This window comes from Neodiprion lecontei, chromosome 5, assembly GCF_021901455.1.
Source record: "Neodiprion lecontei isolate iyNeoLeco1 chromosome 5, iyNeoLeco1.1, whole genome shotgun sequence".
NCBI lineage: Eukaryota > Metazoa > Arthropoda > Insecta > Hymenoptera > Diprionidae > Neodiprion > Neodiprion lecontei.
Window position 1 is genome coordinate 30,539,793 of NC_060264.1, and position 25,668 is coordinate 30,565,460.

The 25,668-nt window shown below is 35.8% G+C and overlaps 2 protein-coding genes and 1 long non-coding RNA gene across 7 annotated transcripts; 2 read left to right on the forward strand and 1 right to left on the reverse strand.

Moving 5' to 3' along the window:
• Nucleotides 1-1,371: 1,371 nt before the first annotated feature.
• On the forward strand, nt 1,372-9,609 carry LOC107228121 (kinesin-like protein KIF20A). Of its 3 annotated transcripts, none has more exons than XM_015669491.2 (16): nt 1,372-1,577; nt 1,896-2,409; nt 2,693-3,314; nt 3,406-3,842; nt 3,958-4,162; nt 4,235-4,655; nt 4,738-5,127; nt 5,345-5,890; nt 6,020-6,313; nt 6,429-6,512; nt 6,628-6,868; nt 6,974-7,272; nt 7,380-7,502; nt 7,772-7,941; nt 8,026-8,152; nt 8,680-9,609. In XM_015669491.2, the coding sequence occupies exons 2-16, from the start codon at nt 1,896-1,898 to the stop codon at nt 8,746-8,748; spliced, it is 4,542 nt and encodes a 1,513-aa protein (XP_015524977.2). In that variant the 5' UTR covers nt 1,372-1,577; the 3' UTR covers nt 8,749-9,609. The 3 variants fall into 3 exon arrangements, with proteins under 3 accessions (XP_015524977.2, XP_046596296.1, XP_046596298.1); XM_046740340.1 differs by having other exon boundaries at nt 7,386-7,502; XM_046740342.1 differs by lacking the exon at nt 7,380-7,502.
• LOC124294568 lies at nt 4,608-9,893 on the reverse strand. The gene is made up of 3 exons (XR_006904457.1): nt 9,721-9,893; nt 4,890-5,037; nt 4,608-4,803 (listed from the first exon to the last, which is right to left on the reverse strand). It is a non-coding gene; the product is annotated as an uncharacterized LOC124294568 (long non-coding RNA).
• Nucleotides 9,894-10,871: 978 nt separating this feature from the next.
• On the forward strand, nt 10,872-19,474 carry LOC107228117 (ubiquitin-conjugating enzyme E2 H). Of its 3 annotated transcripts, none has more exons than XM_046739800.1 (6): nt 10,872-11,439; nt 12,085-12,665; nt 16,335-16,411; nt 18,044-18,211; nt 18,710-18,838; nt 18,935-19,474. In XM_046739800.1, exons 2-6 carry the CDS (start codon nt 12,613-12,615, stop codon nt 19,069-19,071), a joined length of 564 nt encoding a protein of 187 aa, XP_046595756.1. In that variant the 5' UTR covers nt 10,872-11,439; nt 12,085-12,612; the 3' UTR covers nt 19,072-19,474. The 3 variants fall into 3 exon arrangements, with proteins under 3 accessions (XP_046595756.1, XP_046595757.1, XP_015524972.1); XM_046739801.1 differs by lacking the exon at nt 10,872-11,439 and adding an exon at nt 11,446-11,598; XM_015669486.2 differs by lacking the exon at nt 10,872-11,439 and having other exon boundaries at nt 11,446-12,665.
• The last annotated feature ends 6,194 nt before the right edge of the window (nt 19,475-25,668 follow it).

The window sequence follows — 25,668 nt, forward strand, 5'->3', positions numbered from 1 at the left end:
TCGAGGACGAGCATTTCGGCTGTGATACGAATCCATCCTGTTCGGAACTTGTTCAGTCACTATAGTTTATGCAATGTTTATGATACACGCAACACGGATAAGTTTATAGACACGATTAACAAAGCACACTTCACGAAAAAATATGAATGGTACACCTACTTATGTAGGTCGAATCACTTCACGTCACAGGCTTTATAAAATTTTATGAAGCTGATTAATTTTCACTACGAAGCACGAGATGTTAAACTCGAAATATTACAATTATAAAAAAAAAATAATACACAATTTAAAGCAGCACGAACTGAAGGAACGCACGAAAACAATACCAACTGCAAAAAATTAGCATCGACAAACAAACCCGCGCAATGCATGACATGTAACCACTTTTCACTTTTTTATGCTCCTATTAATTATTGTCACTGTGATAAAGAAATGCTACGTAACAGACTGTTGTGTAAAGGAATACACGGCCACTGCAAAACTTTAAATCTACTCGCCACGATGACAACAACCGACAAAGACGCTATTAATTGTATTTAAACGGCTCGACAGCCTGAAGCACTGCACTGTAAAATGAAACGAGCGGCGTGTCGGGAGAAACGTGACCTTACTTGTCGACGGTCAAGATGGGTCTAGGTCTAGGTCCTAGGATCTGGAGTTTTCACTGCGAGGCGCGTGAAACGTTGGAACACACGCACACATTCGCGTTCACGTGCTAGCGTGCGTCTAATCGTTGGACTCGGAACTCGCACACAATCACCACAACAAAATGGCCGCCTCGCGTCCCTATATTGTCTGATCTGATCATAAACTGTAAACATCACATGTAGCGCTACGCCACGAAGTCGGCTAACTACTTCGTTACTTATTTTTTTATCAACAATTTTTGCATCGTAGATAAAAATGCTATTCAAAACCCACATTTCGTTGTGTCGTATTACTGCAGAATTGTTGGAAATGTCTCCTGCGATGTTAGAAAGTAGTCCGACGATCTTGGTACAAATGAAACTAAAATAGCTGGTATTTCAAATAAAAAATTGGTATACTCGTACGGCGGTTAGTAATGTTCGTTTATGCCTGGGACTTTCGGCTACTTGTTTTCGGTCCGAAACAAAATCACAGATTTATAGAGATAGACTGTACATGGTACGAGATCCTAAAAAATTATACATAGTATACCGAGAAATTGGTACGTATAACATCGCTGCGTCCTTCTCTTGCCCCCGCGTTATCGACGAGGTCTGTCTTTTTTGCGCTAGATCTTCAGTACCGATAGTAACGAAGTTATCGACACTGGCTACCAATGACAATCATGATATGCATCAGATAAATCTTTTCGTTGGCAGCATTGGCCAGCAACGGTTTTTGAATTTGAAGTATTGCATATGGCGATACGTTCTAGTAAACGAGTTGACGGTTAAATGTCGCGGAATGGATTGTACTTGTTTCGATGATATTCAGGTCCGAATGTGATAGATTGTGAAAAGTTTTCGGTCTCATCTTCACTCACATACCAATGATCGCACATAACCAGCAACGAATTCACACCAATCCCCGTATATTCGTCGTTTGAAGAGGTGAGATTTACAGCCACTTGATTACCTCTGTTGCAACCACTTGACTCGATAATTATCAATGGTGAAAACAATCAAAAATGAAAAATTGTACTCCGATCTGTCGCAGCTCTCTTTTAGTCTATAAATATTACTTTCCTACAAGAATAACTTTTCGCTCAACGATAGCAAACCTTGATTTGCATGTACGATACAGCGATGTTTACTGTAACAACAAAACTACATCCCTGCTATGGGTACATTAATTTCGAATAAAAGCGGTTATTGAAAAACCGGTTATACAACAAAAATTTGACAATGAAACTTTGTATCATTTTTCAGATGGAGGATACTCTGGCATCAATCAAACCCCCGAGTGATGATTCGATGGACGCGCGACTGTCCTTTTTGGATGGTCGCGACCCTAGCATCGTGGCATATGGGCAAGCCAGGATTCCGGCAGCTGATACTAAAAAAAATCTAGAGTCTCTTTTCGAGGATGAAGAGCTTGATTCGCGAGTGCTCTCATCTTCTGCCCCATCATTATCTCTCTTGGGCGACACAATCAAAGTTTACCTGAGACTTAGACCTTTTCCTGCTAAAATGCGACCGACCAAGCAACAGGAGGAAGCTTATGAAATAATAAATTCCACTACCTTGCTAACAAGACTGCCAAAATTGGATTCGAATACTAGTTCACTTAAAAGACCCAAGGAAAATGAAACAGTATTGAGAAAATTCACATTCACACAAACTTTTGGACCGGAAACAACACAGCTCCAACTTTTTGATATGGGCATTAAACAACAGATGAATGAATTTTTGGCTGGGAGAAACTCCACAGTGATGAGCTATGGTAAATCACTTCTACAACTAACTCATATTTTTGGCAGAAGCCAATTTTTTATAAAAGAACATTGTTCCAAGTACATTTTATTTTTTATACTGGTACTAAAATTTTATTCTTTGGACTATGCAGATATCATAGAATAACGAAATAAAACAATTAGTTTGAATGTAAACTAATCCAACTTGTTGTAATGGGTCAAAATAGCATCTTGATTTGCCATATTCTAAGCTTAAATCGATCTGCAAATTTTGAATCCTGCCATTCTGAATCATGCTTAACTATATTGCAGGTACAACAAATGCGGGTAAATCCTTTACACTTCAAGGAACAACAGTTTCTCCTGGTATAATACCCCGAGCCTTGGAGTTTGTATTTAATCAAATTAATCCCAGAAGTACGCCTTATTATAAACCATTGTACAATACCGACGTAGTGAGTCTTGATGCGAATGAAAGAGCACAGGAAATGGAGTTGAAAACAAAGCTTCTTTCATTTGGTTCGATTGATAAAAATCAATACATCCAGGCCTATAGATCAATGCAACAGCAATTGCAGGATGAGTCTCCTTTGAAACCGAGCGAAACAAGCGATGCCAACTACGCAATTTGGGTTTCGTTTGCTGAAATTTATAACGAATCAATTTACGACTTATTGTCAAATGACTGTCAGAAAAAAAGACCGTCTTTGAAACTTGCAACTGATAGTAGTGGAAAAGCTTTCATTAAGGGGCTTAAGACAGTGTGTGTCAATTCAGCTTCAGAGGCCTACCAGCTACTAATGGCTGGACAATATAATTTGAAAGTTGCTGCTACTGCACTAAATACTAGAAGTTCTAGGTCCCATTGTGTATTCACTATTAAGGTGCTCAAGTATCATAAAGAAAATTCTCCAGCCGATGTGGAAGTCAGCTCGTGAGTATGAGACATTATTGTTGTTGGTTATTTACTTATGAAAAAACTTGGTCAAGAATCCGTAAATATTTCTCCTTGTTAATTTGTTTAGTTTCTCTTTCTGCGACCTTGCGGGTTCAGAGCGATTGAAGAAGACCCTGAATGAGGGAGAGCGCTTAAAAGAAGCGCAAAATATAAACACAAGTCTACTTGTTCTTGGCAGATGTTTGAAATCCATATTTGAGGTTCAGACATCAAAGTTAAAACATGACATAATTGGGCCATTCAGAGAGTCTAAGCTGACTCGGTTGTTTCAAAGTGCATTATCTGGTAAAGAGCACATTGCTCTTATAGTCAATGTTAATCCTGTGCCAAATTTGTACATTGAGACTCAAAACGTTTTGAATTTCTCCGCCATCGCTAAGCAAATAGTCATCGAACCTATTGTTCGAGCAAAACGAAGGGTCTCCACATCTAGATTCTCTCTAATGGTGTCACAGAGTATCAAAACGGTTACAGACTGGGATGTTACAGAATTGGAAAGCATTGGTGAGTAGCAAACAAGTAACACGAGTTGGGAAATTCCAATGAAGACCCTTATTCCGTAACAATTCTGTAACATACCTGTCTAACACCACTTAATAACACTCTTGAAAAATATTAGTTGTAGATGACCAGTCTTCAGCGATTTCTGAGAGAGCAGAATACGTTCATGCGGAGGACTATGAAGAAATAGTGATTGAAAATAAACAATTGAAACAAGAAATAGTGAAGCTAAAAAATTCTGCTTTGGATGCAGATTTTGCAATTCGCCAAGAGATGTCCAACATTTATTCAGAAATGATAAAAGATATTGAGAAAAACTTCAAGTAAGTCAGTAACATTTTTATTTATTCTCAGTCTGGTATCATGTTATTTGATTTCTAATTGTTGAAATACAGAAATCAGTTGCAAGATGTTGAAGAACGACAAGAAGATATGCTCGAATGGTCTGTTCAACAAGTTGAAAGTTATTATAAGAAGAAATTGGAAAAGTTATCAAGTAGAAAAAGAACGCGAGTTGAGAGTGGGGACGATACAGATGAAGAAATAGATGTAAAAGAATTGGAAGGCGAAAATGTTCAGCTTACGGCAAAGGTCGAATCTCTGAAAAAAATAATTAAAGACCTTCGCGAATCTAAAGACAAACTGATTGCTCAAAACAACGAAAATGCTTTTGAACTTTCCCTTGCCAAAAAGGATTTAGAAAACTGCAAACACTTACTACACGCTGCCCAAAATGACATAGGCTGCGATGATAAAGCTAAAGGCGTCATCGAAGAACTGAAGAAACAGCTATCGGCTCGTGAGGACCAAATTAAGGTACATCAATTTGTTCTTTACCATACGATATATTTTCCAACGTATTTGCAGTGTAATTTTAACAACATTCTCATTATTCCAGTCCCTGAAAGAGTATTTGAACGAAGCAAAAGTTGAATGGCTCAGATCTACTGATGTCGAATCAAAACTGGAAGAAGCATTAAAAAATAAGGATAAGCAGCTGTTGGAATCTTTGGAAAAGATTGATGATCTTACGGAGCAACTTGAACACACCAACATGTGTCTTGCTGAGAGAACTCAAGCTGTGGAAACACTCGAGGACAGGCTGGAGCAATATGCCAAAAAAATAGCTGACTCCGAAGAGGAACTTCAGAATGCTGATGATAAATGGAACAAGTGCTCGGCCAACTGCTTGGTCCTCCTAAAAGACAAGGAAGAGTTACAAAAAACCTTGGATGAAGAAATTGCACGCAATAAAATAAATGTTGTCAACAATACTGGAAAAGAACAGGTACACTTGTATTTCTTTTGTCGGAGTATTTCTGGACTTTGAAGGTACTCTTGACATGCTGCTAGGTAGTTGTTATTCGATAATTATTAGCACTGTGATCAGAATTGCTGATGGTATAAGTAATTTTTCACACAGATTATTCACATTCGTTTTTCAAGGATTCATTTAAACTCATATTGATTTTCATTGTTTGTAATTAATTAAGTTGTTTGAACAGGTTCTAGAACTGAAACGATTGAATGAACATCTTTCGCGCGACCTACAGGAGCTAAAAGACCAAATTAAAATTAAGAACGATTCAATAGATGAATTAAACTCTAAGCTACTGGACAATGAGAGTGAAAATTTATCATTGAAAAACAGATTAGCCCAAAGTAGTAATCACACAAAGGTGTTGCGAGAGGAATTGAATTCAACCAAAGCAACGCTTAGCGATATCACTGAACAAATAAATAGCTTGAAGCTTGCCGAAGCTGCCAAAGCAGACACTGCAAATATGGACAGTCAAACTAGCTTTGTTAGTTACAGTGGAACAACTGAAAAAGACATTGCAGTTCACATTAAACAAGAAAAGTTCGATGATCATTCAGATATACAAACTAGCGATGAAAAGGACAAAGAGCAAAACTCTGAATTGTCACCCAGCAAGGAAACTCCTCTGATGAGTCATACTGAACAAAATAATGACATGGCCCGTGAGAAACTAGAACAGCTGATGATAGAATACAATGAACTGAAAACTCAATGCTTGTATGAAACTTTGGTAAGTTTATTTTCTCATAAACATTCTATCTTTCGATACACAAGAGTCAATTATCTGCATTTGAAAGATAACCATCAGCCTGGGAAAAATTTTGAACTGTTGTTATTTCTTTTCTTTCTGGTATTGTAGAGAGTAGACGAGCTGAACAAAGAGCTGGATGAAGCGCGACAGGAGTTGTCTTTGTTGAAAACTTCTGTTGAGGTCAACGAGCAGGAATTGAAAGAGTGTAAAAATTCATTAAAATCCGTCTCAGACAAGCTTCAGCTCTCAGACTCAGAATTGGTTAAAGCTAAAAATGAGCTAGAGGAGAGATTACGGGAAAAAGATGCCCTGGAGATTCAACTCTCCGAGTGCAAAGAATCCATGCAAAAATTGCAGAACCATCTTTCAGATACTCAGAGAGAGAATAGAGAAAAATCTGAGGTGAGAGATCTGTAGTATTTTCAGTTTTCGTAAAATTAATGTATTCATACTTGCCGATTGCGAATTAAAATTATTATGAACGTAACACAATTTTTATAAAACTTGTCTTTGTCAGAGCTTGGCGGAATACAACAACCGCCTCAATAAACAAGAAAAAGATATTGCCACTGCCAAGGAGAGAGATTTGATCAAAGAGCAGGTTCGTTCTAATTTTTTTCATCTAAACCATGGTAATAGTTTATTTTCTGTCGAACGGTATCTGTACTTGCAAATTTTGCCTCTATTTCATCAAACTAAGCCTAATCGTGTTTCAGCTTCTCGATGCGCACTTCACAAGGATTTCCAAATTAGAAAAAGACTTGGAGCAAGTAGCCATTCTTGAAAAAAATATAACTGAGATTAAAGATCAATTGAAGATATGTGAAGAGGAAAAAGCTGAATTGAAAAAGCAGCTAAGCGAAAATTGCCAGAAAATATTGTCACTAGAGAAAGACTTACAGGCATCCATTAGCCGTGAACAAGATAAAGAGAATGAGACTATATCCCTGCAAAAAGGTGATCAAGTATTACTTTGAAACTTGTATTACATTTAGCATAAACCACAACTCTATTGTTTAATTACTATAGAAATTGAATTTTTAAATGTTTTGTTAATTTCAGAAATGAAAAGTATGATTCAAACGAATATGAGTATCAGTAAACGAGACGCGGATATGGAAAATGAGGTGAAGAACGCATTACGAAAATTGACGACCACTGAAGCAGCACTGGATAAGTCACAGGAAGATTACAAAAGGCTAGAAGAATCATCGCAAGAGAAGATGACTGAAATTATGAAAAAGGTTGAAGAAAAAGAAAGGGAAATGGAATCTTTTAAGAAGAACAGAGACGATGCAATGCAGAGATACGAAGCTCTGGTAAAACAGCTTCAGGAAAATGCGAAGAGAGAGAAACGAGAGGTAGGTTAATAGTGTATCTAGTTGAAACGCCCCTCATGTACGAAAAAAAAATGTCCTTAAAGAAGCGTAGAGAGACCAGTAAATACAAAATAAACAATATTAATCAGGTACAGAAGTACCAGGAATTGTTTTCAAGACAATCAACACCGACTCCGTATAAAGATGAGATTAGGAAACTAAAAGATGAGCTTAGAAGTAAGACCAGTCTCCTCGAGCAAATGCAGGCAAACGTAAGTTGTTATAGAATCATTATGCACTTTGTTCCCCATCATAACTGCCAACCGAATAACATCAAGATGCAATTTTGAAATTCTTACAACGAGTTAATAACCTACTGCAAGTATGCAGTTCGAGGAACACTGAGTCTTATTAATTAATTCTTCGCGATCAAATCAAAATAGTTATTCTATAAAGGGAAAGTCTAGTGGAGGAATAATTACTTGTTTATATTATACAATGCATAACAGGCTGAATTCGACAGTTTTATTTCTTTTAATAGTTAAAAACTATGGATAGTCAGAACGATGAAAAAGAAAATATTGTCAACTCTTCAGAAGATGAGGCCACAGCTTTTGAAGTTCGTTTGACACGTAGAAGGGGAAGAAGGAACGCACCTACCAATGTTGCCGAAGACATTTCTGTCATTGATCTCTCTGGCTCAGAGTCTAAGTAAGTAAAAGCTATTGCTGCTTATGTATAAGAATAATGTAAAAGGAGATTTTATTTTCGGATTAAAAATCTTATTGTATTCAGACGTGTAACGAGGCGAACAGCGTTACAACCTCCGTCACCTATGCCGTCTGTAGAAAAGAGAAAGACGAGGAAGAAGAAACTGTTCGCGCAAACTGATGAGAACTGCGTGGATATTGAACCTACCGAGGTATACAATTTACGTAGGGGAAAGTCTCCGAATAAGTAGAACTATCCTTAGTTACTCATTTATCATTTTTCTTCGATCTTTGACCTATCGCCTTTCTCCCAATGGCTATTTCCGCATTTTATCCCCTCATACTGATACCTAATGAATTTTTATTTATTTTAATTCAATTTTTTGTTTGTTCCATAGAATTGTATCTTTTATGTAATTATAATGCTTTGCACGGCTGGTGGTTATGCATGATTTTATACCTTATACACAGTTCGTATGGGATTAAAAACGAAATGAATAAATCCGTTGCTTTTTTATTTTAATTATTTTGATCTGTGTAGTTTGTGCTTGTCATAATTTTATCTTCTTCACGATTTTCTAGTTTGCTGCTATGCTACCTAAGCTTGAATCATCAACTCCCATCACGCAATAGAATCCATATCTCTCTTCTGTTAGATACCGCTAAAGCTTTTATGGGTAAAGAGATTGCCTCGTCTTTCAAGGATGGCTTTAATTACATTCGAGTTTCTAAATTACAGAGTACACCCAGACCTATCCTAAGATCTCCCCTATCAGCGACACGGAGTTTAAGAAACAGAAGAAAGTAGTCTACGTGACCATGGATATTTTAAGAATAATTTTCGTTGAGTGGCCCAGTCTTTCAACATTTTTTAAACGATGAGTTGTGCCTTTTCATCCTCCCTTTTTTTCTAATCTGTAATTATTTCTTACATCGACCGGTAATTAAAGAATCAATATTAATCCTACAATCCATTAGAAATTTATGGAACATTACAAAATAAGGAAACTCCTCCAACACTGATATTCCATTTTTAACTGAATTAGTATGGAATTATTTATGAGGAGGATTCAGAAAGAATTTTACTTTCAATTTTTATTCACCGATTTTCTGACTACCGATCTAATAGTCAAGAAATATTTACACTATCTTTGAATATATAAAGAGACTTATCAATATAATATGTAGGTATAATTTTGTATACATCAATGACAAAAATTACGCCATATTATGAATAATGGTTTTAACAAGAATATGTGTTTTTAAAATTTCACTGTGATTATATATATATATATACGTATACGCATCCTTACTTCTTTCTAGACTTTTGAAAACAACTTAAATTGTTTTTTACTAGGGAATAGTTAGCCAGAAAAAAAATGAGGAAGAAAACGCGTTTTTAATAATTTGAAGACAGAACTTTTAGTATTGTGTCATTACGTGCGTGTTTGATAACGATACTAGCAATTGTCATAATTGAATTGAATTCTGTTACATACATTCTGTTAATACATTTAAAATCTGTAAAAAAAAAATGGACGAAACTCATATTTCATAGTTAATTCACAATTTGTAAAATATTTCATTTCGGAAACGACCATATATGTATCGTATGTTTTGTAATATATTTTTCTTTCATCCTTGATAAAATGGAGGAAAAGAAGAAAAACGAAGCTATTAAATATCCGAATTATGAAATTTTGTAGTCTTGTAATTTACGTAAATTAACGTCAACCGTTCGACTAACACACGATGGGTTAGGTTAATTTATATTCTCTACCGGTAGAGTAAACGAAGTGACTTGAAGTGACAAATTAAAAGAACATCTAGCACTTCAATGATTCCGTACATTGGCTGTTCGGCGTTGGGCAACAGAAATATTGCCAATAATAATTACAAAACTTGTTTTGTGTTTCAAAGACCGCAAAAGACTATTAGTGTACGGCCTAAAAATATTACCTTAGTATAGCATTGGATTCCGAGCGCTGTCAACGATCCAAGTCGAAACTAATCGAAATAACGCTTCTCGGCGTGGGTTCTATTATTTGCTATCAATGGTATGAAAACTGATGAAAACCGAGCAAAAGTCTGAAGTGCGGTAAAAAATCCAGGATTTTTACGGAGAAATAAAATGTCCGATAGTCCTGAGACTGTTGGCCGTCAGCCGTATCTAACTAGGAGAACCTGATAAATACAAGGGGGCTATATTTAAATTGCAATTCATCATTCCAAACCAATTATCCGTTATTCCGAAATACGCTACAGGGTATTACGTCTATTAGGTTTACGGGTGGTAGGTTCGTTATAGCTTTTGCCCAACAGCCACCAATTTCTAGAAAATAATAGGGAATATTCGTGGGATTTGTTCGTACCCGTAATAGCTACATAGGATGTTACTGCACATGAGGAGTTCTGAAGGTAGCTTGCGTATACAGAGAGTGTAGCGGAGGAGTGAGAGAGAAAGAGGTATATGTTTGTTATAATCTATCTCTCTCGCTCCACACCTGATTGGCCGATACGTTTTCTCTAAGCCAATCAAAAGCAGAGTGAGAGACGCAGAGTAACCCTACACACGCCCTAGTATATATCTATCTCTCACTACTTCCGCTGTATTTTTCGCGAGATCGATGGGATGATCAGCTCTCTCCAGTAGTATATGCTCTAAGGTGGAGAATTCCTTCCCACCTGCTGGCAGCTGCTGGCGCCACCTTTCAAAACAAGTTTTGAAGAGAGGAGAGAGAAAAAGGACAGATACATGCAATCTGCGGATGGTGTGCGTGTGTTTGTGTGTGTGGTACACAAGCAGCCCACGATACTGCATGGATACATAGGTATGTCAACGTAGGAGTGCGCAGCGTGTTCGCGCGACAAAGAGCTACACGACCCCGTCGATTTGGAGAGGGATGGAGGCGCGCGGTGGTGGGATGCTAGGTGAAACAGTCAGTCAGATGCGCCAAGTCAGAGGGCTGACAGGTCGCGGAGTGCGAGTGTGAGAGCGAAAACGATGAGAAAACTGTAGTAGAGTTCTGGAATATGGTATATGTGCGACAGGCGAACTAGAAAGAAAATAAGACGAACAGGTTCGAAGTGCAGTAAAATTGTGTTGAAATCGAACTGGGTCGGGAAGGCATAATAAAGAAGAGCCCGTAGCGAATTTTGAAAAACCTCGCCTGCATACATAATAACTAAGGGAAAAACGGAGCGCGTATATGTGTATGCATAGATCGTCGCGTCGTCGTCGTGCATCGTGTGTAACATACATACGAACGTACACCGTACGTACGTCGGGTTAAAGAAAATCAGCCCACCAATCAATCCTCGTCGAAATGATTATCTAGCATTAGCGTAAACTCGTCGTTCTCCTGTGAGGGTTGCAGTGGAGTTTGGTGACAAAGAGGAATCGTTCGGTTTTACGCTACGTGCGGACTGACGGTTTTTTCAATAACCTAGGCCAGCTAGCTGGCTAGCCACTTCGATAATTACGTGGATCTCGTTGTCGGTAAGGGAGATCGCTTCTTTCTTCGATAGTGTTTTCTTTTCACAAAAAAAAAACAAGAAAGAAAAAATCACGTACACATATCTTCTTTCCGATAAATAGTATAGATAGTGAGGTATACATAACGCGACAACAAAGGAACGTCAACGAATCTCAATCGCTGTTGGTATCCTCTGGCTGCGCATAGGTTTTAAAATATACGCGTGCATACATTTGATGTATACATACATTAACTAACTCTACCCACACATGAATTACACATGAAACTCGGACGTGTTTTGTTTCTGGCTACGCAGCTGCTCGATTCTTTGTCTCCCTCTTTCTCCGTCTATCTATCCTTTTCTCGCTCACAATCAGCGGATCACCCTGCGTGAATTTACTTGCATTGTCGATCGTTTTCCCCGAGTCGCTTCGTCATCTTTAATTTTCTTTGCTTTAATTCCAATTCTCAATTTTAATCATTCTTCTCTCTTATCTACTTGGCTTCTGCGTCGCGACGTGTTTTTATACTCCTTAGTTCCCCTCCTCACCGCCTTACTTCACATCCCACCCCCCACTTCTTCGCCCACTCGTAGAACCGACCGCCCATGTGTATAAAGTTGTGATGACCGCAAGGTCTGCTGCAATTTCATGATTTCATCAAACCAGGTCGTCCTACCTTAGTTAATTAAACGACGAGAGGGTGATCAATTGTCCACCAAAGTGTGATTCAGTGTGCTCGGATTATAACAATTCACAAATTTACAACGTCAATGACAGTTCGGAACAACGTGAAGAATAAAAATAAGTGAAATAACCTAAAGTTCAGTGTGCTGCTGCGGGTTTTCGGAAAATCTGGCGAACCTGATTATTGAAATATTGCTAACAGTAGTGGAGGTGAAAAATACCTAAAGAATATATTTCTTTTTATCCGTCTAATCGTGTAGACAGTGTTAATGTTACGCCGAACAGACTGGAGGAGAAATATAATCCCCCCGATCGTGTTTACCGTCATCGTCGCTGTCACATAAGCAGACCCAGCACTCGATCGGCAAGCCGATCTACCGATACGATAAAAGTTTTGGATATTTATTTATTTATATTTTAATTTCTATTTATTTTAGTACATTTTTTTCCCCTTCGTGTTTTGGTTGTCGTCGTTGTTGTTGTTGTTGTTGTCACTATTAAACAAGAAACATGTCGTCACCAAGCGCTGGAAAACGACGTATGGACACCGATGTCATCAAATTGTATCCTTGACTCATAAAACATTGCCAGTATACATGATGCATAATATGTAACATACTGTAGAAAATAATAATTATTATTGACACACGTGTTATAAATTGCGATACACCAGACGTTGTTAGAGAATCCGATAAGTCATTCATTCGACGTTTCGTCAGTAACGCGTCCATCCGCATGCATCCACGTACCTTTACACATGCATACATACATAATACCTATGTGTAAAATAAATTATTCATTTTAACCATGCTCCGACCTCTCGTATATCCTTTCATACTTCCAATCACCATCGTCCTTCCTTTCTAATCGTCTTCGTTTTCAATGCGTGTAATTTCGTTCAAAATTTTCTCCAATTTCATCATCATTCACTCATGTTTCCTAACCAGTTTACATGCCCGTCGATATTAGGGGGCCCCAGTTGTTACGCCCCTGGTGCATCCCCTCCTCAACGCCGTCGCTAGTTCTCCATCCCTCCTTTTCTGTCTTTCTCCGTCTACCGCACAGCTGTTTTTAACAACCAGCTGATTGCTGTACACACGAACATGTATAATACGTGCCTCTTGTACGTGCACGCGTTTAAAAATTTTTATCACTTCAGAGGTCAGAAAATCGAGAGTAGTAAGAATAAGAAAACACAAATTCGACGTAATTTCTTGCAGGATGCATAATTTTTACAATTTGCAGATAGTTTTTAAAATCCTTGTTTCTTTTGGAACGAAGTTCCTTATCGCTCGTTCACCGTAGGGGCTAGGCGGAAAAAAACGACACCAAAAAACCGACACTTTTTGGCTATAGTGCTCGTTTGCTATAGTGCGCGCGATCTCCCTCTCTCTCTCTCTCTCTCTATTCCAGCGTGTGCGCGCGCTCTCTCTCTCTGTCTCAGCGCTTGGGGTGGGAGACGGCAGCAGCGGTCTCTCTCACTCACAGCGCACGACTATACTTCGCCCCTCTTTCTCTCTCCTACAGCGTACAACTATACTTTGGGCCGCAGCGCGCTCTCTCACAGCGTACGTCTATACTTTGCCTCTCTTTCTTTTTTTTTTTTCTTTTTTTCTGGCGTATTCCAAAAACTTTCTCTTTTCCCCCGTTCTCTAGCCTATTGAAAGTTTTCTCATTTTCAATTCTACGCGAGCGATTCAACTTTCATTTTATTTTCAACCTTTTCCGCCAAACCATGTTTTCGCGATAGTCTTCATTCTGTTTGTTTCGTCATTCTATCACTTTTTGCTTTGCTCTCTGCCATTTTGAAATCGATTCTCAGTTTTTTTTTTCTCTCTTTCACTACTGTTCGCGAAACTGGCGGCTGCGCTTTTACCCATCTCGTAACACGAATGCAGAGTGTATGTATGTATGTATATATGTTCAGGTAGATGATATTATACGGTCATACAGCTGTTCTTAAACAGCTGATTGAGCGGCTAGAATGTACATAATAAATATAACGCGCGCTAAAAGGAAGACGGCATATTAACCCTTGGAGTTACAGATTATTGTGCCGAGTCAACATTTGTAACAAGACAGTATTATATGTTTTTGGGATCGCTGATTACGAATCTGAAATTAGATTTCACAAATTCAAGATGGCGGAGCCAATATGGCGGCCTAAAATTTCAAATTTGACAGAATCCAGTTCAAAAAACTATGCAGGAGTCTTCGGGGTCGCTGATTAGATTCGTGGTACTGAATTTTCGAAATCTGGTTTCACATTCGTAATTAGCGACTCCAAAAACCCCGGGACAGAGTTTTTTTCTCCGGATTCTATTGAGTTTGAAATTTTCATTCGCCATATTGGATCAGCCATTTTGAATCTTTTAAATACAATTACAGATTCGTAATTAGCGACCCCAAATCTTATACTTTATGTTAAACATGTATATGTGTAGAAGGATGTTTCTTAGAAATCAATTATTCCTTCAGTTTTCAATATTTTTTTCAATCAATTTATTTCTAATAATAATAACTTACATTGTGTCGCAATAATTACTCTCGAGAATTGAAAACCTATTGGTATACTATTAGAAATAGTAAAAAACCGCAAAGAAACATGTTTTCAAAGTTCTCTAAATATACAAAAAATGGATATAAAATAGGTGGTAAGAATACTTACCACTACGACTCAAAGAATCAATTCGCGGTCGTCGTCGTCGTTGTTTTAGCACTTTGTCTAACGCAACGGAGATTTTCGTTAGCTTCTTTCCACAGTTTTCTCTGCACTCTAAGCTATATCATATGTATATGTTTATATATGCCTTCTGTTTACGAAGTCTCTGCCCCCGCTTTTCCCTCCTTCTCCCACTTCCACCCTCGTTCGTCGACCCTCTGCACATTCATCGCCATATAATGTGTTCGGTTATCATTATTGTTGTTATTATTATTACCTTATTCCATTTTATTTTCTCTTGTCGTCTTTCTTGGGTTTTTTATTTTATTTATTTTTTTTTTGTTTTATTCTTTTTTCTGTTTTCGCTCGTATATATTCGGGGTATGCTTCAACGTGCAGGTTTCTCGCTCCGCAAAGATCAATAACGGTTCTACAATTTTACACGTCGAATCGTTTTCTCTGCCTGTTCTTCAAGCCAGTTACCTCGATTTTGGATGGGGCACGACTTATGCTAGTTCCGCGAGGTAGCAAAAAACGAAACATAACAACACTTCCCTTGCATAATGCGTGCGGTGATGTCTGCGGCAGATTTAACAGTTCTTATTTATTCATTGAATTATTTATTTTCTTCTTTCAATTATCAACACCTCGCGTACATGCAGTTCAACCGTGTTATGTTTAGTATAATTATTAAAGGAATAGGCAAACAGTCGCAATGTGTACAAACATGTAACGTATCATGTCATTTGGCAATTTTAAATCAATAAACCGAACTTACGTTTATTTTTTTCGAATAACTTTTACGGTATACACGTACGCATGTATATTATACACGTGATAACTACACGACGTGTTATATACCCTTAACTATGATACGTCAACACTTCTTTATCGACATTCTGCGGTACGCGATTTTTAAAATACGCTAAAACGCTGGGGTAGTCGATCATTATTGTTCGTTATTATTGTACAACGATATGAAACAACTTTTCTTGCGGTCCTTGAGACAAGAGAGTTTTTCATACTTCCGAGAAAATATTTTATTATTTTACTTTCCGTTTTTTCTTCAAGCTTTATATGTATAAACATATTTTGACTCACAGAATCAAATGTTAAAATCGCGAGTTTAGTTTCCGGTGAAAAATGAATCGATAATTCGATGGTTTCGGAGTTAGCAAAGAAAATATATAATAATTCACCCCGCTTGTCCTCCTGTCCACCCTTGTCGCACTCACAACATCAATCATTATTTATACGCTATACCCATCGGAAAGATATCGTCATTCTGAGTTTGAGAAACGCTCAAGTTTTTCATTTTCACAAACGTATATCAATTCGATGTGACCCCCGCGCTGTCGCGGGTCAAGGTTTGCTATAATTTATAACATTGTATAATTACCAATACGCCTCGCAAAGCCACTCACGGTGTCTCTTTGTGTATAAGAGAAAAGAAATGAACAGATGTAGGGACGAATCGATCATTCTGCGCCAATATTATACTCATACCTACCATGATGTTGATTGGATAATTGGTACTTTTCCTTATTTCGAATATTTAATACGTAATCAGAATCGAAAGTAAACACGAAGTGACGATATTGGGCGGTCTCAACGAATTTTCGGTGAAATTCTACGGTCCGAGAGGAAGTAAGTATGATAAAGGTTTATACTACAGTAAGATGTTATATACAAGAGGAAATGGAAAAGAAAAACGGGAATAAATAAATAAACAAAACTGAGGTCATATAAATAAAGTGATGCAATGTGGAATGTTTAACTTTCACACATGGTATTTTATATAACAATAATTGAAAAGATGTCGGCTGCATACGGCGCTAGTTTATATGTAGGTACATACTTTGTTGAATATATTATACAAAAGCTAAACATCGAAAGATGAAAGGCGATGAAATATGCGGATTTGTCATCGAGCGTGAAATGGAAATTATTTGTTGTCTGATGTGTAACGCGGCGTTGCTTGGTGTGCAGGAACGTGAAATATTCGATTAAAAAATACTTATATATTCACGTAGAATAAATAATTTATATTCAGAAAAATAAAGAGAAACGCATAGAAATAAAAAATATTCTCGAAAACATGTTTAATCTGTATATTATGTATGTATGCGTATACGTGTAATTGCGTTACGTTTACAACCACGCAGTTCCTAAAATAAGTTTCGAAAAATACTCTCTGAGGACGTCGCAGACCGTGGCGTGTTTGTGCCGTACGGCCTCAGAAAAAGGTGTAGAGCCCGGTTGGTATGTGTAAAAAAAATCAATAAAAAAAGCTGAAATTGCAAGTTTTCGATGCCGCAATTTCCTTTTTCTAATCTTCGGGGGGGTCATTCGTAGTCAAAATTCAGAATTTCGACCGAATTCTGAAGCTGCAGCTTCGGACGCCATCTTGAATTTATGGTTTAAGTCGGAAAATGTCCATTGTATATAAAAAATTGTTATTACCAATGTTGTCGAGAATCATATTTTCTACAAGTTGAGTCATAATCATTTAGTCAACAGTTGAAAATTGGTGAATTATTAGACAAAAACAAATTTATCAATAAATTCAAGATGGCGGTCAAAGCTATTGCAGAATCTGATAGAAATTCTTGATTTACGCTAACAATGACCCTCTCAACGATTGGAAAAAGAAAACAGTGGTGTGGAAAAATTGCAATTTGAAATGTTTCAACTGGACTACCCGGAAAAAGGTGTAAACTTGAAGTAAAGAAATATATGTAACAAGAATTTTTTCTAACCGTTAGGAATGAGTCGATGAAACGAATTTTATTACGCACACTTTTTCTACATACACAAACATTATACAGACATACGTATTACTGTCTACATATCATATTCGCATAGACGGACTCGATTGATTTATCATATAACTCTAAAGATCGAAGAAGGTTCTTGTGGAAATTTACGAACTGTAACGAACGAACGTGACCCGCATGCGCGGTCTTTAAATTCAAATTTCGAACACCGATATGTCCCCGTCAACGATTAAACGTACGCATACATACATGTGTAAACGCTTCTCTGCGATCTGGGCCTTGGCCATGGTTCTCTGCTGACGAGTTTTAAAATAAACACTGACAAACTTCTTTGCCTTGACTTATTACACTGCTCGCAATGTTCTTGCAGCCTAGCGTCTGCATTCGCAGCAATTTTCGTTACGGATTTGTTTCGTCGAACTCATACCGATGTTTTTGAAAAATAAAAACTATTCGGAAATTAATCGATCGATAATTTTAATTTTTTTGCTTCATATTTCAGCGCCGTACGAAGGCGGAATATGGAAGGTCAGAGTTCATCTGCCGGAACATTATCCATTCAAATCCCCGTCAATCGGGTTCATGAACAAAGTGTATCATCCCAACATCGATGAAGTCTCGGGCACCGTTTGTCTCGACGTTATTAACCAGGCATGGACTGCCTTGTACGGTAAGAAATTAACTATTTTTAAGTATTCCAAGATATTGGATAAAAGACGGAACATTTATTGACGGTTAGATAAAAATTATCGCTATTTTTATTCTAGACTATTTTTCACGCTCGACATTTAGACCGTAACTTTAAAATCTGTTTTTGGACGATAAAATAGGTCGAGATATTTCGTAGCCAAATGATGTGAAATTTTTTCGATGCTTTCGTAATTTTAAAATTTATCGCAACAAATTTATTGCTTACTTATTCGCTGTCTACTCTACTGATTACTTACTCTACTACTTACTCTATGATTATTAGACAGTTCTATGCATCATGTTTTCTAAAAAAGAATTTTCAAAAGTCCTGGGAATATTTTTGAAACGAAATGATTTGGTTACTTCATCCACACCGTGTATAGAGCTTCAAAGTTTGCAAAAGGGTGAATTAAAAAACACCAAGATAAGCATAATCCGAATAATTATCCATTGTTTTTATTTTTTCACTTTTTTACAGATTTGTCAAATATTTTCGAATCGTTTTTACCTCAACTTTTAACGTACCCCAATCCAATTGATCCATTGAATGGAGACGCAGCCGCGATGTACCTTCATAAACCTGAAGAATACAAGAAAAAAGTAGCCGGTAAGACGGAAAGCAATTAGCAATAAAGAAAACCTATACACATACATTTGCATATATATTGAATTTTCATGAAAATGCCTATTTCTTGGCTCACAGATTACGTTAGGAAATACGCAACAGAGGAAGCATTACGAGATCAAGAAAATGGGGGTACAGGAAATGGTGTTTCGTCTGACAGCGAATCGTCGATGAGTGACTTTAGCGAAGATGAAGCGCAGGACATGGAGTTGTAACCAAATATCTTATCATCCGTACCCATATCCTTACTCTTAAAGTCCAGGAAAAACAACATCAATGATATTTTGTTTAGAAAACATGAAGTGCTTAATTTTTTGATCTTATATTTATCTACACACATTCGTTATTCGTCATCTAATTAATCTTCCACAATGTGGAATTCATCAACGATTGTGACGGTGACAATGATGATAATGATATCGTTAATGACAATGACATGAATGATGGTACATCGTAGAGGATCACTCGTTATTTATTGAACTTGCGTTTGCAAATCATCGATGATGGTCATCGTCGCGTTTATTCACTAATTAACGTCAACCTCAGACGATCGCGCTTTATATTATTCTACGATAGTGTTAGATTTATTGTTCTTATTATTTTCCCCATCTTTTTTTTTTTTATTTATTTATTTTTTTTTATTTTTTTTTTTTTATTTTTAACACATTCATTTCCCCCTTATGTTTTTTATTCGCGCTCGAGTTTTAAGATATCCACAATAGAAAACGGTAAAAAGAAACACACATTTGTAAAGATTATTATTTGTCACTCACGTTCATCACTGTTCACATCACTGATAAGAGTAAATGGTAATTAATATTTTTGCTGATGAGAAAATGAAAAATAAACATATACATATACTACGTATATATATGTATGTTTAAGAAGAGACTAATCAAATTTTCGAAATGAAATTCAATTACTTTTTATGCATCGTATTTTTGAAAACCTGTGGACTAATCCTGATAAAAAAAAATCCACATCCGAACTGCCAAAGTCGTTTTAAAGATCCTATGTTATCCATCCTAATCCTCATCAAGGTTCCTGAAAAATTTCAATCGCAGGATGCAATGCAGCGACGATGCACAGCCGGGATTTAAATCTAACTGCAAACGTCATCCGAACGAAGATATCGCAACTGAATCAGCGGTGCCGAAAGCAACTAGATCTTCCATTGAAGACAATTTTACCCTGTGCTGCCTTCAAAGAACCGATGAAAACAGCAGCAGCGAAGGATCGTACGTCACGCTTCATTCTAATAATATGGATGTGGACCTGGATAATTTTGATGAGAACAGTGTCGATGTTATCAACTGACATTTTGTATCTTAAAGTAACTCTGGGCAGGTTTCGTAACTATTGTGCAGAAAGGGTGTGTCTTGTTAGAATCCGAAAAAAGGGATATCGAGCCACTGAGGTGGTTTAAAAATCCTGAAAAAAATAAACAAAAATTGAATCTCAGAGAGTAACCCTGAGGGATTGTTGGCATCGTTTTGAATAATTTTTTCTTTGACGTGACAGTCAAATGAAATATCTGAAAAAAGTAAATGATCGCCAAACCATTTGTTGCGTCATGTTTTTCTGAATAATGCATTTGTATTGCTCCACCCAGATAAGACGACGGTAGTTTTCTTCTTTCAGGTTTTAGCAGAGACACTTTTTTGATGCGGCACTGTAATCATCAATCGAATTTTTATATCCAATTTTTCATTACTGCGAAAATATTCATTCTGTATCTACTTTCTTTATATTATTGATAGTAAAATTCAGACGGTTAATAATTATCATTTATTCTTCTGCTTCTTTTACTTTTTAATTGTTATAGGTTTATGTATGTACATAACGACTATTAAAGCTAGACATACTCGTACTACAGAAGAATTTAGAAAAGAAGTTGAAAGAAAGCAAAGAACACTGATTCGCGTTTGTTGTCAGCCATTTTACGTAAATATATTTATATTATTAAACATCAAATGGAAAAATTATGCATGAAATTAGTATACCTACTTTTCTGGAGGATGTGTTAGTTATGAAATTGGCTCAAATACCTTGTGAAATATTATATACCTGTACAGCTTATTATCAATGAGCTTAATTTTATACAAAAAACAAGCATTTTCCTTCATCGATGAAAAAAAAATGCTTTGAACCGTCAATTCTTAACTGTGGAAAAAAATTCTTATTGTTGAATATTCTTATAAATTCGATGGACAATTATATAATTATTGAAGTTCGAAAGATTAACTTTTTCTTACTTTCTTGTTTAACTTTTATATACTAAAAGCGCAATTTCTCCAAGTCTCAGGTGATATGCTTCCTTAATCTTCACCTGAATGTTCATTTACAAGCTGTTACAGAACAAGAATAGACATCACTTGAAAAATACGAACCGCACTGTTTGCCTAACTTTTTTGTCCAACTTTAACTTCATTTTTCCCAATCATATCTTACACTCGAAAAACTAGACAAAGTTATTCTGTCTATTTTTTTTATCATGTTTTTCCTCGCTGATAAACAAAGCAATAACAACAATAACAGTAACGACGGGTAATTATTTTCTAACGTATTCAGTTTTTCTTCCATCTTCCTCCATTGTTTCCTTATCTCAACGCAACGCTCATCATCCATAGTGTTTGCGTAAAATTATCTACAACTCTTAGTTGTCGTTTATTCAAGGCGCAAACTTTGTCTTATGCCAGCAAAATGGCTTGAAGAATGACAAATAAAACGAGTATATTATCCTCAAGTAACGGATTTTCAGTGGAATTAGATTAAAAAAAAAAAAAATCCAATTAGGTTTGCTGCAAAACTAGACAAGATTTCACGTTATTTCAAGTAAAGTTGATCGTTTGGTTGAAAAAGGAGAAATTTCATTATTTGGAAATTACATTGGTGGATATAATTACGAATACATTTAGCTGTTCTCATTGTTGTTAATGTTATTGTTATCATTATTGTTGATATTATTAATTCTTCAAATTTGTAATTAATTTCTACGGTTATAAAAATATGGCAAAGTAAGATCATATTCGTAGATCTCAAATAGATCTCATTTGCAGCGTAGTTTGATTAATGTATATACACATTTATTATCTATTGGAAAAAAAATCACATACGAGGTATCAGATTAATAAAAAAAAAAAAAGAAAGAAAAAGGTACAACGGTTTTTGCTTTCCTCATTAGCTGCGCTGTTATAATAACTGTCTAGGTGCATACCTACGTATAATGGAATCAAAGGATAACAATAATGAGTCATAATCATTTTTAACATAGAAATAAGGTCGATAGTTAGGTTTTGAAATTTATCTCCACGTTTCTCAGCTATTAATTAATTGTACATTTATTCATTTTCTTGTTGCTGTAGCATTTACCAATATAGCTAACCATTGTATGATTCATATTACGATCCGTATTTGTTAACAACTGTTTGGAATAGCCGTATTTTTAAAAATACTTGTGGATTACATATATGGTGGAATCGGAAGAGAGTTAAAAAAAAAAAAAAAAAAAAAAAATATGTTCAAACTAATTTGCACAAAAATGTTGTTACACATACCTATATATATTAACTATAATTCATCAGTCATTGTTACTGCAGCAAGCGAATGGTTATAAATATAAATTACTCTCACGAAAAACTTATCATAGTACCAATTAATTACATTTGTTTGACTTGTCTATTTTTAAAACGATATTCGATTCGATTACGCAACTTGTACATGTTGTGGCATTAGATGTATATTCATTTTTACTTTAATCATGTTTAACTATTGAAATATAAATAAATCATTCGATTTTTATGTAATTGATTGTGACGCATGTATGTATCGTAGCCTCCGAAGCTGGATTGATATACCACCTCTTCAAATTCAGTCCTATCGTTTTGTCGACCAAACATTGAACTAGCGACAGTTCAAACTTCCATTGTATTTGGAACGATATAAAATAATATATTTGTATATGCTCATTTTTGAATGGCCACAGCGTCACTATTTGCAAAAAGAAAAAAAATTTGACCTCACGGTGTCATGCTTGTGATGAATGTGTGGTATCGCCTCCATAGTTGACCTCCGTCTTGATGAGAAAAAAAAAAAAACAAATATAAATATACCATCGAAGAGACGCGAATTGATTGGAATTACGTCCGATTGAATATTTGTGGTCATACATCAATGGCAAAGAGTAATTAATTGGTAAACCATATTTGAAAATTCAAAATTTATAGATACGATATAAGTATATTTTTTTAATGTAATAACGATACTTCTGTTGCTGAAAGAAAAAGAAAATGAAAAATGGCAACAAAAAATAATGACAAGAGTGAAGTTGGGTAAAACAGTAAGGAAAAAAAAGAGAAAAGAAAAAAGTCGGCAACAATAAAATATAAATGAGATAATCGTAATAATAAATTCAAAAATTTTTGTAGAATTTGCCGGCGGTCAAATTGAAATTATTCAGCGACTGTAATGTAACTGTTCCGCACCATCTACGTATAATTATTGATTTATGAGTTGTAAACGAAACGAGTTGCGGTTAATAGCTAAAATTCTAAGGCTTGATCAATCAATACAATATTTGTGACGAGTACAGTTGGGGGGAAAAAATTACAAATAATAATAATAATAATAATAATAACTACAACAGTAATAATGATAATTAAATCAATGTATTTTTTCGCGAGATTGATAATATTATGTGATACGTAATGTACGAAGAACCTTCGAAAGACAGATTAGAAATGAAAAAGGCACGGGAAAACTTTTTCTCTACTTTCCTTTTTTCATTTATTATCAACTTCGAGTTTGTAAAATAATCAATAATAATAATAATAATGATAATCGATGACTAACATTAATGTAGTTTAATGCTATATAATATCGTTTAAGGACAATATCGTATTGACGCAATCACGATGATGATCGTGTGTTCTAATTCATAGGTACATATGGGGGAGGGGGGGGGGGGGGCAAATTTTTAAGGACCTCAATTATTACACATGTACATCAACGCCGCTAGATTAATATCTGAGAAATCAGCGGGGCATGAACGTAAATAATGTTGTACGCGTCAGCGCGCAAGACCAACTCGAAAAAGAATTGATATTAAGATTAATTAATTCAACGATACAAATGGTATTCGTAATCTCATTGTTGAACTACGGATATTGGGTATGTATGTATGTATGTAAACTTCATAGCAATACTGCGTCGTGTTTACGGCACGTAGAGCCCACATCTGATTAATTTTTCGACGCCTTATAACGTTTGAAGTTATAATGTTGTGTGCATCATATTTTTTTTTTTTTTTTCTTTTGGATCTGCGGTAATAATGTTCAGAGAATTTAAAGTTATTATATTATCTAGGTTCTTCTTCCAATATTCTTCGAGAAAGAAATGCTAAACAATTGGTAAATCCGTTAACTGGATCTAATTACAATGTTCGTCACAGGTGAATAAGTTAATTAATCATTGAATAAATAAAGTGGATACACAAAGTCGTTTACTTTGGGTTCTCGTAGCTACACGACGTTTACAATGAAATTTAATATTACAAATATTTATTATAAATAAAAATATTAATAAAATTGCAAAAAAAAAAAGAAACATATATATATATATATATATATATATATATATATATATATAATAAATATAAATGATGAATATATTATACTATTGAATTACTAATTATTAAGCAAAATGCAATTTTTTGGTACAATAAAATGAAAACGTGAATTTTTGGCGACTTGTATGTTACAATACTATACATGTGTAATTATATGTTTACATCGTACTCAGATTTCTCTCTTCTCAGACACTGACCGAAAATCAATTTTCCTAATTGTTTGGCATGTTTTTTTTATTTTTTTTTTATTATTGTTATTACAATTTTTATTATTCAAATTGTGATACGGCGCAATATTTAAATTCAAATTTGTTCCCGCTTGTTTTTTTTTTTTTACCGCGCAGCGTGTAAATTGATGAATTGGAGTCTTCTGGAACGAACCGGCTGATAGCGTTGCATTCTAGTCGGACGCAGGGAATAAATTAAGCCTGAGCGTTCTACCTTACCGATGAAACGTTCGATCAAAAGATTGCGCGCGCAATCCTTTCTGTTCCAATGTAATTCGTCGAGCACTTTACCATTTGTCCGTAAATCATTGACATGACGTTACTCGTTAACTCCGACCTTTGCAAGTATAAAATATCCTCTGATTAAAACTACTTTTTTTTTTCTCATTCTTTAAAATCTGTTCGAACTACAGTTCGAATAAACGCAATCACCGTACATTGCGTTGAATACGTTTAATCCGGACGTTGGGGAGGGAGAAAAAATTGATTATACAGGGATATTAATATAGACATAATGTAAATACGCAGGGATGTATAAGAGATAGTGCTGGAGATATGTTTCAAAAATAGAACTACGGGGTTCGGGAATCGTACTCATGCATATATAATATATATATATATATATATATGTATATTCAATTTGAATATATGGAACGAAAATCATCGTGGAGGCGTTGAATCGAATTAACCCTTCGATCGTGTTTCCGTCATTGCACAAATTGCAGAATACTAATGCTAATATTATTTAGGGTAGTCGCTTCCATTTTAAACTGCAAGCGATTATCTGGTATCCATATCATGTACATTCTGATCCCTGTGTGCAAGTTTCCACTGACATACCATGTGTCGGACGAATGTATGTATGTATGTATGTATGTGTAACACCGTAAGTGCATACATACATTGACATGTAGGCGTACGTATGTACGTATGGATGCTAAACGAGTTCGGTCAGTCAG

What these genes read in the sequence shown, in the direction of transcription:
- LOC107228121 (XM_015669491.2), top strand. Translation starts at nt 1,896, where the DNA reads ATGGAGGATACTCTGGCATCAATCAAACCCCCGAGTGATGATTCGATG. An exon ending in GATATTGAGAAAAACTTCAA is followed by an intron (nt 4,163 to 4,234) that starts GTAAGTCAGTAA and finishes GTTGAAATACAG; the next exon opens with AAATCAGTTGCAAGATGTTG. An exon ending in CGAAGAGAGAGAAACGAGAG is followed by an intron (nt 7,273 to 7,379) that starts GTAGGTTAATAG and finishes AATATTAATCAG; the next exon opens with GTACAGAAGTACCAGGAATT.
- LOC107228117 (XM_046739800.1), top strand. Translation starts at nt 12,613, where the DNA reads ATGTCGTCACCAAGCGCTGGAAAACGACGTATGGACACCGATGTCATC. An exon ending in ATTCTACGGTCCGAGAGGAA is followed by an intron (nt 16,412 to 18,043) that starts GTAAGTATGATA and finishes TTCATATTTCAG; the next exon opens with CGCCGTACGAAGGCGGAATA. An exon ending in ATACAAGAAAAAAGTAGCCG is followed by an intron (nt 18,839 to 18,934) that starts GTAAGACGGAAA and finishes CTTGGCTCACAG; the next exon opens with ATTACGTTAGGAAATACGCA.